Raw genomic sequence first — 19,631 nt, 5'->3', positions numbered from 1 at the left:
CCACCCACCCAGGGCCGTGAATGACCGCTTGCATGGCTCTTACCTGTAGTTGTCCCACTCCCTTCCCGCACTTTAACGCCCTATTAAACCATCGGCGAGGCTGCTGGTGTTACAATCCAGTGACGTCCCTGTGCTCTGGAGACATTTGCGTCCTGGGGGAAAAAAACAAACCAAAAAAAAAAAAAAAAAAAAAAAAAAAGACGGGAGTGGTGGCTTGTCTTGCCCCTCCGGATGAACTCGAACAGGCTTATTGCTTTCGATTATTCGTCTTTTTAAAAGAGCGGTGATGGCACCTCATCCACCACAGAGGTGAGTCTCCTGAATCCAAACCCTTTGTTTTAATCCCGATAGTCCACAAACCCGACGAAAGCCTGCACAGCTGTCTTATTAGGTTCAAATGGGTCCTGTTGTGCGCATTAGACGGGTGATAATCACCCGTGATATCAGCTCGCACTCTTCAGATGGAGTGAGGTGGATCCCATTAGTCACGTCAGCCCACAGTCTTTGCTCAGCCGCGTCTCCTCGCAGTCTGACAGCTCCGCTCCGTGCGCACTAACTTTTATGGAGACTCCAGAGCGCACGGCGCGCATCCGCTACCTCTGCTGGTAGCGTTACAGTAATCGGATTACCGCTATTGACGTAAACGTCACAAAGAATGGGTGATCATTTAAAATGGTATTTTTAAAGCTGAAAACAATAACACAAATGTGGGGAACCCACAACACGCGTGTTTCATAATTCATAAAGGCGAGGCTCAAAGCTGCTGCAATTATATGTTAGGAGACAGAAAGCGAGAAGAATGTGAGAGTGTGATCCAAAAGTAGTTCAAGGAGTGAAGCAGAAACTATAAATGATGACTAATCAGGGATTGGTTGCTTTCGTTACTACACACCCGGGCCAGGTCATCAATAACGCCAATGAAAAGCTAGAGATTCTCAGGCACGTGCCACCTGTCCGTCCCCTATTTAACCTTGTGCACTTAAAAACACAGAAAACAGCCTTCGGGCGTCTGTTCCACTCACTGAAGTGTTGATCTGCTGCAGACATCCATCCACATGCCGAGGCTTCCGCCAGCAAAAGTTGTCCACTACTGCCATCATGTGGATATGTGATGCACTCCACTTACAAACACACCCCGAGAGAAATCACATAGAGCACATCTCTGATCAAAAAGTTGTTTATTCCATGGTGAAAACATTCCGGTCACACACACACACACACTCACACACAAATTTCTTTCTTTCATTCTTTTTTTTCTTTTTGTTTTTTAGAAACAGCAAAATTCCTTTGTATAATGCATGTGAGGAGACAAAAACGATCTAACAGTGACATAAGCACAAAGTGATTGGCTTTTGCAGCTCGGAAAGAGAAGGAAACACTTAAAAGAGAGACCTTTCAGTTCAGTCCGTCCGAAAGATCCGAAAACACCCGATGCTGTTTTTTTTTTTTTTTTCTTTTTTCCCCAGGTTAATATCATCCTAAGGCCATGTCAGGAAAGACTGCATTTCATGCCTCTCCCTGTAGGAATGACACCACTGAACACCTGTGCACGCTTTAATTTCAATGTTGATTTTTCGAGCTGCTTCTGAAAGGCATCAGCGGCTGTAGTAGTAGTAATAGTAGAAGTAGTAGTAGTAGTAAGCAGTTTATGGACTCGCTTTCCCAGAGTTCCTCAGCATTCCTCCTTGATGTAGATTTGTTCGTCTGTGTCGGACTCCAGGTGCTCCAGCCTGTCCGTCTGTCCGTTCATTATCTCGTCAGGGGTTTTCATGAATCTGTGGCACAGACGAGGCAAGTTCAGCAAATTATTCAAAATCCTGTTTTCTTTTGTTTTATTGATGACTCAAAAAGTAAATAATGGTTTGGAGCAGCGAGACAAGTTTGAAAAGAAGATGATGTACCTGAACAGAAGCCTTTGGCCAGGCTCTTTCCTGATAATGTTCAGTTTGTAGTAGTGTCTCAGTGCTCGCGACATCTTCTCGTACGTCATATTGGTCCTGTTCTGTAAGAGTTAAAACAGCAGGAGCGTCATGAGCAACGCTGTCAGTGTGACAGTGAGGGGACCTGACCTTAATTTAAGAGCAACATTTATTTTGGCCACTTGGTGTCAGTAAAAGTCCACAAAAGCTGAAAAGACCTATACAGCAAGATCCTGTTTGCTGTATAGCGTGCTTAATGTTTCAGCAAATAATTATTAATTTACACAACCAGCAGGCAGGAGGAGGTAGGAGATACACAACCAAACAAGAGGCCAAACAAACAACATACACCTGAGGGGCACTGGAATCCCCATCATCCAGAAAATCAAGCCATCAAAAGGTCTTTTTTGTATGCACAAAACCTTTGACGCTTCACGTAGTTGTGGTTTCAGTGTCAGAGCTCAAAATGTTTTTGGAACATTTTCAGTCACCATGTTTGTCTTTGTGCGACGGCACCTGCTCTTTGGAGCTAACATTTAGACACGTGTTGCTAACCGGTCTTCCATTAGCTAAAAGCTTGTCCTGCACTGCAGAGCTGGGGCGCTCTACAGCAGGATCACATCTGCTAAAGCACAAATTCATCTTAATTGTTGGCCAAAATTAACAAACTAAAGTAGTGTTTTATCACAAATACTGGTGTTATTCTTCTAATGTTGTGTTTTCACTCAGCACATAAAAGCACAAGCTGCACGACTCTAGCGCTGCGTCTGCATCACTTACTGTGGTGAAGAGACAGTTGAGCGTGAAAGGGAAGTTGTTGAGTTACAGGTTGAGCTACATTCCTGCCACTCTGACTGGAAGAAGATCACAGAGGAAATGATCTTTCTCGGACTAGTTCCTCTACTCCTCCCCTTCGAAGGGAGCCAGCTGAGGTGGTTCCTGAACACTTCCAGGTGGGGTGTTTAAGACATGTCCTACTAGGAGGACACCATAGATGAGATCCAGGACACCGTGGAGAGATTGGCTCTCTCGGCATAACTCGACCGAATCACTGACATCACCGATTTAATTCATCACAAAGCCTGGCTAACACACAGGTAGTGTCCTTACAGCTAAGACAGATGAAACACTAAATCCATCAGTGTGTCTGTGTTTACACTGAGCTGCTGTATTTCACTCAACTTTACATCCTATCAGCATTTCTACCAGAGTGATGAAAAGAAGCATCTGTTGTGCCAGGAAACATTTGTTAGGACTATAAAACTGAAACAAGTCGACAAAATTGTCGGAAAAAACCCCAAAAAACAAAAGTTCACTATTCAGTGATTAAGGTGCTTAGTTAATCAAGTCTCTGTCCTGATGTTTTATAAGAATAAATGAGTTAGTGCAGCTTTATGGTTGTAGGAATGACGATAAAAAGTCCCTTCTGTTGTGCTGCTCTTTTATATGCACTGCACATAACCACTGAACACCTAGAGCCCGTGTGTGTATGTACCTTGTGATTCCCCCAGAGCCTGGCCAGGCCGTTGGGGTCCATGATGCGGAAGACTTTGCTTTCCGGATCCTCCCAGCGGATGTAGTTCTCGTACCTGCTGTCTGAAAGGAGCTGGTAGACGTAGTCCCACAGCAGCCTGCAGTCTGCCAGAACCCAACAGGGAAAAGACAGAGTGAGCCGCTATCAGCAGATTCTCTGAAAAAGTTCCCATGCAAGGTTTCTGCCACAGATGCCGCCTCACGCAGCTTTGATGCTCGGCTCCGTCGCCGCTAAATCTTACCTGCTATCCGCCCGATGGGCATCTGCTGCTCCTCTGGAGGAGACACGGGCATGATGACGTGGTTCCTGTAGAGCGCCTCCTCCTGCTGCTGCTGTAGTAACTGCTGCTGTTGTTGCTGCTGATGCTGCTGTTGGTGCTGCTGGGCTAGCTGATGATGGTGTCCGTGGACTTTCCCCTCACGGCCGTTCTCCAGCGTCACCTGAGACAGGGGTCCCCCGCGGTTGTGCCTGAAGTCCATGCCAGCAGCCCCGCCACTCCTGCTTGGACTGAGGAGCAAAGGGTTCATGATGGCGCTGGGCATGAGTTGGATAACGCGAGGAGGGCCTGCCTCCTGGCCCCCAGGGCTGCCTGGACAGGGGGCTTCTCTGGGTGTAGCGCAGCGCCCGTTGGGTGCAGCCGGGGACACCGACAACGGGTACATTTCCTCCGGCAGGTGGTGATTGCTGTCGGGCAGCTGGGAGAAGGTTTGCAGGGAGTCCTCATTGGCGGGGCGAGGGTGGTTCGGCTCGGTGGGTGATCGTCGCGGGGCCGGGTGGTGCGGCGAGCGGGAGCGGTGCCGCAGTTCGATGGTTGGTGGATGCTGGGGGATGGGTTCTGTACCACGTGGTCCCCGTCGTACCGTTTCTGAGAGCACAGTTTACAGAGTGTAATAAATGTGTAAACCCAGAACAGTCTCCTAGAACGTAAGCTGGAAATTGATCAGCATACGGCAGGAAATTCTATTTTGGATATTCTACATGTTGCTCGATTAATTTACACAAAGAAGAACAATCAAGAATCTGAATCTCAACACCAAATCTTTCATTTCCCTAGAGCCAGCAGGTTTATATGACTCCCAGTGTTTACCTTACAGGTGTGCCAGCACCAAACTAAACACTGCTCTTTATTTGAGGCCAGCAGTCACTGAGCAGAGACATACAACACAGAAGGTGACACTTGGACTAAATCTGGTCTCAAAGACGACAGCATCCCTCTCAGAGTCTCAACTCACTATCAATATTAAAATCTTTCATAACTTGTACTGACTTAAGGGCCGTGATGTTGGCTTATATTAAAATGTGAATGTTCTGATGCTACTGTTCGTGTGCATGCCCAGCTTGGCTTTCACCGGAAACAAACAGCAGTATGAAGAGAACGTTTAGATTGCAAAGCACGAAATTCTTTTCATATTTTTATAGTCATGTAACTTGTTTCCTGCTGCTGTGATTTATCACCACAGCGAGCCAGCTACAAGGTGCTGATCACGAGCGTCACACAAGTCCGAAAACAAAAACACTAGGTGTCACTAATATTCTACTTTTTGGATGAGCATGCCTAGTGTTTTTATTTTTGAGGCATTTTGGGCAAAAAATTGCCACAACTCATACTCCTGTTGTTCTTTGAATTTTGCTCTGATTTTCAAATATCTGTGGTGGAACCTGAGACAAGGAAGGCAGCTGCAGAAAGCAGTCTGCCTGTAGCGTTCGGTGTGCTTTATTGTTTAAATAAAGCTGCATTTCCTTGTAGAGCAGGTTTTACTGTCAACATTTGAAGTTACGGCTCCATCTCATTGTTGGTGTGTCACATTTCCTCAGATCAGAGCCAGAAAACAGTCTCAGGTATCCACTCGAACATGATTATTACTTCCTTGTTTTCAACAAAGCAGGGTGTCGAGTAAAAGCGCCGGTGCGTCATAGAGGACAACGGCAGACGTAATCTGTAGCAGAATAATTCTAAGATATTTTCATTCAGATTCAGTCTTGTTTTGTTCGGTTTCACAGTGTTGCCTTTTTAAGGAAAAAACTTTTTGCAATAATTGTGTTATTGGTCTAATGACGTGGGTTTATGTAGCCTGATACACAGAAATATGATTTATTATGGAGACAAAGATGCATTACTTATAATAATGTCAGCGCTGTTTCCAACAAACTGTTACTATTTTAAGATAATATGCACTTTATTTCTTAAAAAGTCAAACAATGGCACAACGATCTTTGTTTGACTCTCATGAGCAGCTTCATTCGAAACTTCGAAAGTGGTTGTTGCTGTTAAAGAAGGTCTTATCTCAGTTACTTGGTTTAAGAGTTCATCTGCTCTATCCAGCCCACACAGTGTGATTACTCAGTGTCAACGAAGATGTGAAAAGTACAACTGTTAGTTCAGTTTATGTTTGATTCGTTATCACAGCAAAACAAATGAGTTACAATCACAGTTTCATTGTAACTATTCGTTCTTATTGTGGCAGCTAAGTCTACGAAGCCACCTTTTCCTAAATTAGTGTAAAGACAATTTTACATTAACATATATTATTTCAGCCTTTATCGGGATAAACATCATTTAAAAATCTCAGCTTGTAGTTGTGTTAAGAGTTTGTTAAGATGCTGTTGTGACAAATTGGGCTCGCATTAACTACAGTGGTAATGTAGCTGCTGTGGATCGCAACGTTTTTGTGTTATTACCCAAACATGAAACAAAGTGTCTGACAGGGGACAGAAATTTTTGGGAACAGTTTAAACATTAGTTGTCATATTTATTGTACGGTGTAATTGTTAATAGTATCGGCACTATTTTAAGCTTTAAAGAGCAAATGAATGAGTATATTTATGTTTCTCTCTGGGTATTAGACATGCATGTTAGAGTGACTGTGATTCTAAACTTTTCACAGGTGTGAATGTGAGCATGAATATTCTCTCTGCGTTAGACCTGCTACAGACTGGCAAGAGCGCACACCAGCGCTCAGACAAGCAGGATAGTCCAGCCGCACCACAACTCTGAATTGGATAAGAGTTTATAGTTCTACTCGTGACACTGACAATGACTGTAAGGGTGCTCGGAAATCATTTATTTATATAAAACATGTACATAAATTGTACATGCATGAATTGTTTTAAGTTAATTGGACATTTCAGCAGCTAGTTATTTATGCATTCCATCATATTTTCTAATTTTTCATATCACATGACCGTTTGGGCACAAGCATCACCATCTATCATGACATCTGACATCTTTATACAATAAAACTCTGAAAATGCAGCACACCAGCTCCGTATTGGAATTATGTTATTTAAGCGCACTCTAAATAAATTTGCTTACTATTAGCAAAAAAAAAAAAAAAAAAAAAAGGTAATGCAGACAAGCTGCTGTAATGAGAATGCATTATTGTTTTGGTTTTTTTTAACTTTTCAAATGCATGTGATGTATGCATGAACAGGGGGCGGGGGAGTGTTTACTGGACTGACCTTCGAGCTTCAGGTGCTGCACAGCGCTTTCAGGCAGCGAATGGAAGGAGTTCCCAGGGAAGTAAGCAGACGGATAAAACACATGAGACTTCCTCTGCTTCAGGATATGTTGCAGCAGCTCATACAGGACATCCCCTGCAGAGATGCAAAGGTCAGAGGTTACCATGCGTCTCCTGGTAGCCGTTTTACCCCTGCATAATAGGCCAAATTAGCATTGGCATCACAGACTCAAGTTCCACTTCTTCTTCTCCTCTCTGCTTTCCAGGCAGTGTGGAACTTGAGCAATAATGGAATAAATTTAGAGAGGTGCTTCTACGATACAGCAGCCTAGCACTTTGTTTGTTCCTAGAAAAACGTTTTCCTCGATATTCAACACCGTACCCCGATGACCCAGAGGGTATAGAATTGTAAGTTCCCTATCGGGTGACCCTACCCAGTCAGTTTCCTCTTACAGAAGTATTTTTTCTTCCACAGTGCAGATAAAACATTACAATGCAGTTATTAGCTTAGTCAAATGAGAAGCACATTTAGTTTCACAAGAGAAACTCTCTGGGAGCAGTTTGGATTTGTTAAACAAGAAAATGCGCTCGACAAATCCAAATACCTACAGTGCTTAAAGCGTCAGGACATCTAGGAGATAACGACAACTACCGTATGTGTTGACAAAAGTAAATGAGCCATGAGTCTATATGACCCCGGTGTCCTCCTTTAAGTGGTTATATTGCAGTGGCGACACCAGGCACAAAGCTCGAGCAGGAAGTTCACTGAATGATTTACAGCTGTTTTTCTTGTCCGAACACCGACGGCAACAGCTCCGCTCCCAAAATATTTACACTGTTAACAAATGAGCACAGGTACAGTGGATGTGATTCTAGCAGAGGACTGCCTCCACACACACACACACACACACACACTATCTCAAAGGCTTTGAGAACAAGGAAATGATTCTCATAAAGGAAGTGATGGCGAACACACATGCACAAACAAACACACACACACACCCCTTTCAGTTCTCACTTTCTGGTTCTGTGGCACCGACTTACACCGTGGGGAAAATTCCTGCTTCCTGGTGTTTGCTTTGATTCTGTATTTAATATGCTGCTTTAAAACCACAGCTTTGGATTCTGTCTGAAAACTACAAACTGTACACGATGAATGACAAATACCAGCAAACTAAAGAAACTGCAAAAAGTGTTAGGGGTACGTGATGACATTTGGTACCATTACAACTGGTGATTGCACATATTTCTGCAGAGATGTGCGAGGAAATCGCCTATTTGTGGTTTAAACTGCATAAAAGGCAGTTCATTAAACCATTAAAATAACAAAATCATCCCAAAAAGCCAACTAGAAATTGCCCAACTGTCTTGCCATCTTACATTGGAATCCTGGAGAACTATCTTTACTGTTTCAGGTTTCCCAATAGGTGTTTTCAAGTCCAAACATGTCACTGCAATCGTAACAGGTTCTAACATTCCAGGAAAAAAAACTCAGGCTATTATTTTAATGTTCTATTCTTAGAGCGTCTACAAAAGAGAAATACGCAGAGAGCAGGGACTGATGGGAACAGCACCCTTATGGTCACGCGAAGGAGGAAATGGATACTTCACTAGCCAAAAAATGTGCTCTGTTCCCTAAACTGACGTTTACAGTGAGAGCACGACTGAACAACCACTTGTACAGAAATATGATCAGTCTTATCGCTGTGTGTGTGTGTGTGTGTGTGTGTGTGTGTGTGTGTGTAGCTCCTGAAACCATCCAACACCACGATCACAGCGTCACATAAGAAAAGGAAGAAAAAAAATGCAAAACCTGTAATGATGATGAATCTTATTTTCCACGTATTTCCCAGACCTCGATTTCTCGACAGGATGTGAACATTTTGCATAGTGCTGAAACATCCTGATACGAGCCCGACAGCAGCTGTCAGCTGGTTCTCATCCCTCTATAACCAGAGCCACTGACAACATTCAGTATCCTTTAAAAGGAAAAGGGGGATGTATATATTCTGAACAGAGCAACTGTTACTTAAACCAGCTTATTTAGACGTGACTCAGGTGATCAATAGTATAATTTATACAGAGTGGACCAAACCCACTGATATACAGATCCCCAAAAAACCCAAGGGAAAGAAAAAAAATGTAGAAAAAGAACAAACTAAATTAAAATTAATAAATGAATCTTTTATATTTGTCCACATAAATTACCTAATTAAGTATTTATTAATGTAACGAATGAATTACTTTAAATATTATCCACAATATCTTTTGCATTGCAAGCCTGCTCATCATCCTGACCCAAATCACACATCCCGTACTTCATCCTTGAGCGATTGAGTAAAATCTCCAACTCTGTCAGGGGAAAACACTTACTGTTGTTTTATTTTTATGCGCCTGGCCGCTGGCGTTGCCGGGGTGACAGTTGAGGTTGCCTTGTACTTCCTGATCAACCGTCTCCTACTTCCTCCCCCTTCAGCAGCTTTGCTGTAACAGCTGCCTCCCTCCACTGTCACCTCGCCCTGCTACCATTCATCCCCTGCTCCAGCTGACTTTATTCCTCTGCCAACACGAGAGCTTTGTTTGTCTGCGTGTTTGTCGCCAGGATTACGCAAAAACTAGCAGGCTGAATTTCGTGAACCCTGGAGGAGATGTGGAACAACCCTCTTCTACTTCCCTGTGTGAAATAGGGCATCGACCTTGGCAGAGGACGTGCTCTCAAAGCGTCCTCTTAGGTGATTTTCTTAAAAGGATGTAATGATCTATGCAGTAGCATCACTTTTCATATACAATTATCTTTACTGCCGGTTTGAATGGCAAACCAGGGTCAGTCGAGCCAAACACTGCAAAACTACACTTCAGCATGTTCATTGACTGCTTGTTTGTAGTCATTTTTCCTATTTTGTGTCAGTATTTTTGTCTAACGAAAGAATAGTCTCATGTTTTTCGTCTAAGATCGCTCTTTCTTCCCAATCCCTGTTTCCAGAGTGAGTCCTGCTCTAGTTGGAGCACACAAATATCTAATGGAATCCATCTAAGTGACTCATTTGTTAAACATTTCACTGATGTTTCCAGTTTTCCGAGCTTAGACTGCACCTCAAAACGGAAAAAAGAAATAAAAGCGTGTAGAAAGAGAGGTACCAGAGGGAGGGGATCGGTAACGGAAGTCCTCCTTGGTAAGCAGCAGCAGGGCTTTGCCATTCATCTGGAAAGAACCGCTGGTGATCGGGCGCAGGGCAAACTCCTTCTCAGCCCATCGTAGCCACTGGGCCACGTCGTCCCTGCTCCAAAAGACTGGCTGCAGACCTGGAGGTGGAAAGAAAAAGAAAGGATTAGGTAAAGAAGAAATAAAATGGACGGAAGAAAACAAAGATGAGTTCAGTGAAGAAGCAGCATAAGGATGTGGGTGGTGATGGTGCTGGTGGTGGTGAGGGTGGGGGGAAGAAAGTAGGAAAGGCAGGAAGGAAAGGAGGGGGGAAGGGGAGACAGGGTTAGGGAGGAAAGGAGGAGGGGAAGGAGGGGGATAGGAAGGAAGGAGGCAGAGGCACTAAAAAGGATATTGAGGAAGTGGAGATAAAAGCCAAAAGGAGGGAGTGATTACGGGAACGGCAGTAGAGATAAAGAAAAAAAGATGAAGGAGGAGACCATCAGAAAGGGAGAGGAGGTTAGAATAAAAGATTAGAAGATGATAGGTTAAGGGGGAGAATACAGAATGACTCAGGGATGGGAAAAAAGGTAGGAAGGGAAGAGCAGAAAGACTGTCAGACTTATTTTATTTGATCTGTTCTGATCTGTCCTGCTCTTTGCTCTCCGAACTCCAGACAGGCGCATCAGAGGACAGACAGTTTATTAGTTTGTGTATAAAAGGACAAGGGCACATGGAGGGAAAAGAGCAGGCGAAACAGGAACGGCAGTATCTGTTTTTCTTCCTCCTCGCTTGCAAATGTTTCTTTCACTGCTGGGGGAAGAGGAGGAAAACATCTGCATCTTTACCGATGAAGAAAGATGAGAGAAGACTGCAAAAATGTAAAATATCTGACCGAAAGCTCGGCCTCACTTGAAAGCCGTACAGAGTTATTTGATTTTTAACATCATAGCTGCTGCAGAGGTAGCGCTAACTTTACTGGAGCTAAACATCTGCTGGGAGCTTTTCTTGTGGTTGAAACTTAGCCTTTAGATCGCTAAACAAAGAATCCCGATGAAAATAAAGGTGAGACTATACAGAAAGGATGAATATTTCTGTAGTTTGTGATGTTGTAGGACTTACTTCGCTTACCTAGAATGCAATACAGATGTATGCTTCCAGCTACAAGCAGAAACTACCATTGCTAAATTCAAAGCTAAGGATGATACATTAACTCAAAGCATAGCGATCTTCAAAAAGCTCAAGAAGAGACTGAATTAAAAAGCAAACCGCCTCTTGCTCAAATGTTTTCATTAAGTCTGAATTTTACTGTAAGAATTAAATTATATGGAAATTAGCTTTTTTTAAACCACCTAAGTAAGGATAATACGCTGGCTAGCGAAATGATAAAACAAATATATACTGAAATTGAACTATGTTATAGGTTACTTAATGCTTTTACAAATGTTTGTCAGTACTGCTAACTTCCACCGCTAAGCCTCATAAATTCTCTCGCTGCCCATTCCTTCCTTGTTTGCTTCAAGGGCATTTGGACCCAGAAATGGCTCATGACATCACCCTTAAGAAGCGGATCAGTTTAACTTAAATGACTACCAACCACTGCAGCTGAAGCATGAGAAACTATTTTAGAAGCTGTTCCTCTAACAGTCTTAGGAAAATCCAGACTCGAGATATTAGAAATATTTCTAGAAAATACACCGATTGACCAAATTCCCATAAATATAATCTACATAGGCAAACAACACACAGGTTTTGTAGCTTATGTCAATATGCTTTGCTGTGTTATTGAGATTCGATCAAGTGTTATCACAGTAAATTAACACCAGTTTCTGAGTACTGAGGCTGATTTAGCCTCTGTGATTATTTTTAAGACACATAACAGGACGCACACAAACTGACCCATATTTATTTCAGTGGACACAGATCCTGCCACCTCATATCATTTTCTACTGTTGGTGTAACCCAATGAGTTACTGTATGACTCAGGCTCGCCTCTTCTCTTTCACAAGGATAGAAACACACAAACACAGACTTTCAACACTGTCCGATCAGAACATCCACGACACCCACACAGAGCAGAACTACTCATTTCTTACATCACACTTATCACCCAGCCTCAAACACTTCCTCTGGGAGTTGGACAGCTGTTATCTTGGGCCGCCAATGTCATTGTCACACAAGTAATAGGAACCTAGTGCTCACTTTCAGCCAGCCACCCCCACCCCACTTTAGCTCCCCCCCGCCTGTCAAACAAAGGAAGTTTTCACAGAGAGCAATCAATATAAAATGAAACCCTGTCTAGATTGTCAGCTTCCTATTTCTTGCCTTCCCTTCTAGACCTCTGTATTCAGATAAGGCCCGGGAAGCCCTAGGTTATCTGAAGCACTGCACACAGCCTGTCAAGCTCTGACCCTCAGCTTGTCAACGGGCATCCCACGAAAGTGTCAGGGAATGTGATACAGGTGTTTCACCAACACAGGAGCTAGTGGTGGGCAGATAAGAAACTGTATTTCTTATGCTTGCTTACTTGGTCTCTGCGTTTTTCATAGGAGCTGCTTCTTGGCTCACAGCAGAAATCTTAGCGAGGCTACATTTCCTGTTGCCTGAAGTATGTGTGACAATGAATATGTCACTTTCGTCCTTTGAAGCTGATGTAAAATGCTATCATATCTTCCCACTGTAAATTATTGTTAGTAATGGATAACATAGTATTTTAGTGGATTCTAGCTCCATCTCTGCTATGTCATGGACTTCGTATCAATAATGAAGCAGACTGCCATCCGCATTGCATACACCAGCTGTAAGTTTGTCCCTCGTGGCTGGCTTGTGAGAGGAGTGAAGCTGAGGCGGGCAGCAGTGCAGCCAAGGTCACGAGGTCATGGCTGTGGTATGCTCTCTCCAGGGCCGGAGAGAGGTGCTGCTCTGCCAAAACCCCTCCGAGATCCGGTCTGCCGGCCTCAGCCATCTGCACAGAGCCCAAAGGAGGAAGCAGCAAAGGGAGCAGAAGGGAGGAGAAGACGGAAGAAGGGGGCCCAAATACACGCATCCCACAACGCACTTTGCCAGGAAGCAATCCAGCGTGGGCTCTGTTTCAGCACAGGAAACTTCCTGCGGTAAGGTTAGAGAGCAATGCCGGGAGGCTTATTAACAGACAGCAGCAGCATGGAGAAAAAAAAGGGAGAGTGGAAACAGAAAGGAAAGAGCAGAGAGAACAGCAGTGGATTGTGTGTGAAAAGGTGACAAGGAAAAAAAAAAACATAAGGCAGATAAAACTACAAAAACAAGAGGACTAAACAAAGACATAAGAGAAGGCCAAGCAAACAGGAAACAGATACGATGCAGTTAATGAGAAGGAGCTCCCAGAGCCGGACATCATAGTCAGTCCTAAAGTCATATGCATGCTCTGCGTTGCTCTGTACTGATCTCTGAGGATGTACAGTCATGGTGAGACTAAAAAGGTCCTTACAACAAGTCGGTGACAAGCTTTAAACTGTGTGCATTTTACAGCAGGATGGAGCACCATGTTACAAAGCAAAAGCAATCAGCAAGTAGCTCAGAGATGATCCAACTAACATTTGGGTACACGGCCAGGAAGCTCCCCGAGATCCAAATTGGACTAACGATCTATAACCAATCCCTAAAGAGCAAAGGATGAGCAGAAGCCTACAAACTGATCAGCTTAGAACACAAAAAAAAGCAAAAATCCAGAATGCCACAGAGTTTGAGAAGCTATGAAGAAGGAGTCTCCACACCATATATACTGGATACATAGGTTTATTTGCCAATAAAGGTCTTTGACACCAATCAACCTATATCATAAAAATGTATAAGAAATAATACAAACTAAAGCAGCAAAGTGTATGAAACACCAAATATGTGCCACCAAAATGAAGTAAATCAAACAAGCTACAGCCAGTCTGTGTCAAACAGCATTCCCTCACTGCAACATACATCTAAAGCTGCAACGCCATCTCTTCAGCAAGCTGACTGTGAAAGGTTCTCCACCCTTTGGGGATGAAGCCAAAGCCTAGATGTCAAGTACTACTGGTTCCACATTTACATATTATTTCTGAGGTCATCACTTCCTATTTAGATGCCCATTAGGTTTTATGGGGGATATTATCCATGTCATAGAGTCAGGATTTCATTCAACACAAGTTATTTGATTCTGATGGATTACACAAATGGGACCAGGTAACTAATGAAAGCTGTTGTTAATTCACAGTAAGACTTATGTATATCAAAGAGAAGGCAAGAAGTATCATAGCAGTATTAAACACGAGCAGTACAGGCTGAGCCAAAATGACTTTATAAGAAAATTGGGACATGAATGAAAGGTGGTCCTGCCAAATTAATGCTCACATAACCAAAGCAGGGATTTTATATGAGCCAAACAATTCATTAATCGAGTCTTACTGGAGATGTTTTTAACTGTACCAGTTTCTGGTTTAGTTTTCCAAAGCTTCTCCGAGCTGCAGATCATTCACAGTCATCATTGTCTCTCATGTTTCTGTCTTCTATGCTTATTGAATTGACAAAAGAACACTTTGATGTTTTTTCAACATGGATAATTTCTGAGTCACATTCAAGTTTCATTTTCAGGATCTTGTGCATCTCATATCCGTGTAATGTAGACAGGAACTGATTCTAAACAGGACAGGAAACGCTAAGACACAAACATCCTTCGCTTACTTAGAGGTGGAAAGGAAAATGGATGGCAATGGAGAGAGCTGCTTTGAACCTGAAATTCTGTTCCTTCGATACTTTCACGCGCTATCTGGAGACGATAAATTTGTCCTTTTTGGTTGTTTTCTGTCAGAGAATCTTTAACAGATTTGTTGCGGGAAGAAAATCAATTCCAGCCCCCCTTGTCGCTGGCCTGCCTTTGCCGACTGCATCTCAGGTTAACAGTCTTCATGAGAGCGTATGCTTGCGTTTACACTGAGTAAAACCCTCAAGCACGACAGCAGCAGGATCTCAAACCCTCGACTAAACCGTGGGCTCCTAATCCTCTCTGATGACACATAATTTTCACTCAGTGGTTTCTCAGGCCCCCGCTAATGTTCACTACGCACACATACACACACGGAGCTCACAAGTTGCCAAGGCAACTCACGAGCGCTTGGGATGAATGAAGGGAAGAGGAGGATGAGATCACTGGTATCTTGTTTCGTTGTTGCGGTACAGAAGCCCTCAGCTTCCCCTCTCAGCCAGACGAGTTAATGAGGTCAGTCCTGCTGCGAAGCTAAAAGGTCCCGTCCAGAATCACAGATCAGCTGTGTGCGTCTCACCATCGCTCACATTTCTGCCTCTCCTGCTTATGGATTTCTCACCTGGCTAAAAACTTTGACAACAGTCTCTTTTTTTCTTCTTGACTAGCTAAAAAGAAAAAGCTTCAGATTGTTACCCCTGTCCCACAGCTGTGCCACTTAAGCTGTCTTTTAAAGGATTATCATTTTGTCATTAATGGCTGTTGTTTTGTTAGCAAGCTTTCTCAAGCACCATGACTTCAACATAACTACTATTTACTTATAGTGTAAAACCTCTGAATAGTAGCGTACCACTATTAACTTTCTGCGACTGACTGTAAATACAACCGTGCTGTTGCCCGGAGTTAAGGGTGTTGCCACTGTGAAGAGTTCTACTTAAAATTTGAATTTAACTTTGTCAAACTTAATGCTACAGCTTTATAGTACTGGCCCAAAGCCTACTGAGGAGAAGTACTGTGTTAGAGCACCAGATCAGCGAGAGCTAGCTTTACTTTGTTTCAATCTACCACTGCAAGAGAAATTAATGAGCTTATTGCAATTTTTTTTGTAACATTGTAAAACATTACAATGTTACAACTTACGCCAAATAGGACACAAATTCCAATACCATTCACACACAAACATGCTGTAGTTAAATTCATGGTATGACTGTATAGAACAGAACAACAACACATTTAGGAAAATCCATTGCATAAGTTTAGCATTTTCAAGCACTTTCTGTTATTATATTTGGACAATTAAATTCAATTTGGAGCATTATTGTGTTACATTTTGTGTTCCCCGTTTCTAGTTTGGTTGCTAGATACAAGTCTCTGTATGAGAATGCCAGAATCAGTTTCACTTAAAATTTCCATTAGAGGAAAAATAAAAGAGAATAGAAAAGAAAAGAAAAAAAAACTGTTGCTATTTATTGATCCAAGGTTTTCTAAAAAGTTTTATGCATTCATTCCAAACAATTAACAAACAGCTGCTGACTGAATGTGTTTAGTCATGTTCGAGCGTCATCACATTTTGGAGGGACCTGTTTCCTTTCTCTTCATTTGTAAAACTGGAACCAAATTGCTTACATGCTATATTTTGAGTCATAGTAGGATCTGAAAGTCAGGTCAGATATTATTTTCTGTCAGAAACTCCAGACTTTCAACAGTCTAGATATATACAAAAATACACAACTGATACACACACTTCTCAGACTGAGAATTTCAGCTTGGCCTGACCTGGATGAACTATAACTAAATAAACAACAAAAGAACGTACAACCGCATCAGTAAGGCTGGGACTTTGCTCTTAAACTCAGAGCTCCTTAGTCACTCAGTTCTTCAGTAAATGTTTGTCTTTTCTCTCAAAGCAGAAGTAGGCGGATATTGGTTTTGCTATCTCAATGGAGGAAAGGTTTTCTTTCTCCAGACAGTGGAGGAGGAGGAAGGAGGAAGGAGGAGGCGGGTTAGTTGTGACCTCCTGACACCCTGACTCAGGGACATGTGGATAGAAGTGACACGTTTTCTCAGTTACTCCTCTCTCTCTCTCTCACTCACACACACACACACACACACACACACACACACACACACACACACACACTGCATCACCCCCTCACTTTCTGCACCGTACATCAATTCCCTGTCAGGTGGGTGCGGCAGGGAAAAATCCACCTCCAAACGAACACACACACACACTTTTACTTTTCAGCCAGGAGAACCAACCCCCACCACCTCTCATATTCATCCTCTGCTTCCTCCTCCGGCATGCACAAGCCTGTCCCCGTCCAGCAAAACTGGACTTCATCCAGTCAAAACAAACATAAAACAGATCATCAATCACACTTAAACTTTTTATGGCCAGGAAGTAGCACGGCCTGTTTTTGATAGTTTGTTGTTAAGCACAGGAGCAAGCCGGCTCTTGTAGGCTAGTTCCTGAATTCAGCGTCAACTGCCACTCTTCCTTTTGTTCAGAAGCCAATTTTTTCCCTCCCCTCTCCCTTCTTTTCTTTTCTTTTTTTTTTTGAAAATGCAGGAGCTTCAAAGACGTTTGTTAACTAAATCAAAAGGCTCATGCTTGTCTGAAACACATACACACCCTGTAAGCACACTACTCCTGTTCTTCTTTGCATGTGGAGAATGGGAGGGCAGGATTTATCCGTGTCATCATATCTAATGCAAAGTGCATACCTTCTTCTTTTAAAATGAGACAGTGTCTATTTGCGAAACCTCAGAGTCGTTTGCATCAAGCCTGTCGCTCCTGAAAGCAGTTTCAGTAATGACAGAGGGTTAAAGCTCAAACTACACAGGGCCAGTCACAGATTACATTTTGTGTGACCGTTAATGTTGACTGATTTAATCTGGAGCAATTTGTCTTTTTCCACACTGCAAAGCTTAATGAGTTTTAGTGACAGTTGAAGTCTGTCGAATCATTAGGGTTTATTGCTGCTTCCATCCTCCGCTGTGGTTTTTTTTTTTTGTAAGTACTGGTAAAACACAAAAAGCAGGAAACCTGTGCCAACACTACACAAAGGTGGGGGAAAGCGTTTATTGTCCTCAAGCAAGGTGCATATATGTCCACGCGGGTGTTCCCTGGTAGGTGTGTGCATGCTTTTCTTCTTTGTGACAAACATAACCGAGCAACGGCTGCCTTTCCAAGTAGGCTCTCATTCCACTGATGAACTCACTGCATAGTCTTAGAGACTCACCAACAGTAGTCCTTGCTACCTAGGTGAGTTTCTAGGAGCCTGGTTATGTTTATAGGGGCCAACTCACTACATGAGGGGCCATTATAAGACTCAATACTGTAGCCTTGGAGTCTGCTCAACCCCAGGGACAAGGTCCTCTCTGAAGTGTTAAGAGCTAGAAAAGAAGGCCAATGGAAGTTTTTTGGAGACAGCTCACCTCTTAGCCTTTTTGCTGAGACATGAAATGTCAACTCCAAAAAAAGTGTATTAAGACTACCATGATAACTGAGAACCTATACAGACATATGCCCTCTCTGAACAAGCATGTGAATCAGGGATCGCAAACCTGCGTCTCTTTTGCACAACTTTGCTGCATCTCCGCTGGATCCCTGCGGCTTCGACCAAACAGCAACGAGATGACGGAGTTATTTTCAATAAAAGTTGCAAGAAGTCTTTGCAGACCCATCATGTGTAGGTGTATAATCACACCTCAAAATCACATTTTGAGCCAAGAAAACCCTGGAATTGTTCCAGGAATTGTTTGGTTTATTTTTTTTAATCGACAGTTTCCATTACTTTTGTTCCAAAATTTAATAATTCCAAAGTTTAAGTACAAAATTATTATAAACACCTTGCCCCAGTCTAGTCACATGTGGTAAAAGATTTTAACTATTTTCACCTATTAGTAATACTTAAATGCTAATAATACAAGGGTCGAATACATTTTGGGTCAAAAATGACTCCAAAATTGTTCTTCTGACAGTAAGAAACCTGCTCCTTGAACTTAATGGTATCAAAAACCAGCATTGCTCAGCAAGCCAGCTGTTAGGGAAGAGCTGACGGGATGAAATGCCACTAAGGTGCAGTATAATAAAATTGGGATCCAGGTGAATAAAGGAAATAAGCTAAACTAGTCTGTATTCGAAAAAATTCTTCTTCTTTTTTAAATATCAACTCTGCAAAGTTTCCTTTTAAAAATCATAAGTCATCAAGGTCAATAGGTCATGGCCATGCTCAACATTTCAAAAGAGCCCAATCACGTCCTGTTTGGCAGGAAGTATCTCCCAAACACAGCGTTAATAAAAGCACATGGAAGGAATTTCATTAACTGGACATTTATCCAGAGGAAATGCATTCGAGTCACGTGGGCTATTTGCAGCTGAGATTAACACACAATCGGTGTGTAAAACGTGTGTGTTCGTGATGTTTCGAGTAAAGAAAGCCCACCACCACCATCGCCTTGTTAGAAACGCCATGTGGAGTGTGTCGCAGACAGGAAGAGCAGGGGGCTGCGCTCAGCTCACTCGCTGGCATGTGAAAACAGTTTCCCTTTCAGAAAAGAAAAGAGAGGAGTTAAAACACGCACATAGACACACACACACACACACACACACACACACACACACACACCATCAACAACAACATTTATTCAGGAAGCGCCGTCTGCCCACTCAGGAAATTCCTGAGGACAAGAGCTGCTTCCAGGGGCAGGAAATTTCCCCTCAGAAAGACCAAACACACATGCACGCACACGCAGACACACACACACACTTTGTGACACCAATTTCCCCACAGCAGTAAAATGGGTAATATACCACAAAGTGAGAGAGAGACCAAAGGAAGCTTGTGGGGGATTGCAGTCA

At 42.9% G+C, this 19,631-nt stretch overlaps 2 protein-coding genes across 4 annotated transcripts in view; both read right to left on the bottom strand.

Annotated features, from left to right (window-relative positions):
- LOC308400003 (chemokine-like protein TAFA-2) overlaps positions 1 to 511 on the bottom strand; it is a 92,533-nt gene extending 92,022 nt beyond the window's left edge. For both annotated transcript variants that reach the window (XM_080887467.1, XM_080887465.1), the window contains exon 1: positions 44 to 511. The gene's annotated coding sequence lies outside the window, so the exon portion shown is untranslated. The remainder of the gene's footprint in view (positions 1 to 43) is intronic.
- Positions 512 to 1,161: 650 nt separating this feature from the next.
- Positions 1,162 to 19,631, bottom strand: part of etv6 (ETS variant transcription factor 6) — a 29,234-nt gene continuing 10,764 nt past the window's right edge. For both annotated transcript variants that reach the window (XM_080885987.1, XM_080885988.1), the window contains exons 3-8: positions 10,050 to 10,214; positions 6,913 to 7,047; positions 3,695 to 4,318; positions 3,415 to 3,557; positions 1,902 to 2,002; positions 1,162 to 1,775 (exon numbers count right to left, since the gene is read on the bottom strand). In XM_080885987.1, coding sequence (XP_080742113.1) covers positions 1,673 to 1,775; positions 1,902 to 2,002; positions 3,415 to 3,557; positions 3,695 to 4,318; positions 6,913 to 7,047; positions 10,050 to 10,214 — 1,271 coding nt within the window. In that variant the 3' untranslated portion in view covers positions 1,162 to 1,672. The remainder of the gene's footprint in view (positions 1,776 to 1,901; positions 2,003 to 3,414; positions 3,558 to 3,694; positions 4,319 to 6,912; positions 7,048 to 10,049; positions 10,215 to 19,631) is intronic.

Source organism: Rhamphochromis sp. 'chilingali' (genome assembly GCF_963969265.1).
Source record: "Rhamphochromis sp. 'chilingali' genome assembly, chromosome: 7".
Taxonomy (NCBI): Eukaryota; Metazoa; Chordata; class Actinopteri; order Cichliformes; family Cichlidae; genus Rhamphochromis; species Rhamphochromis sp. 'chilingali'.
This window is presented reverse-complemented; position numbering and strand designations above follow the sequence as displayed.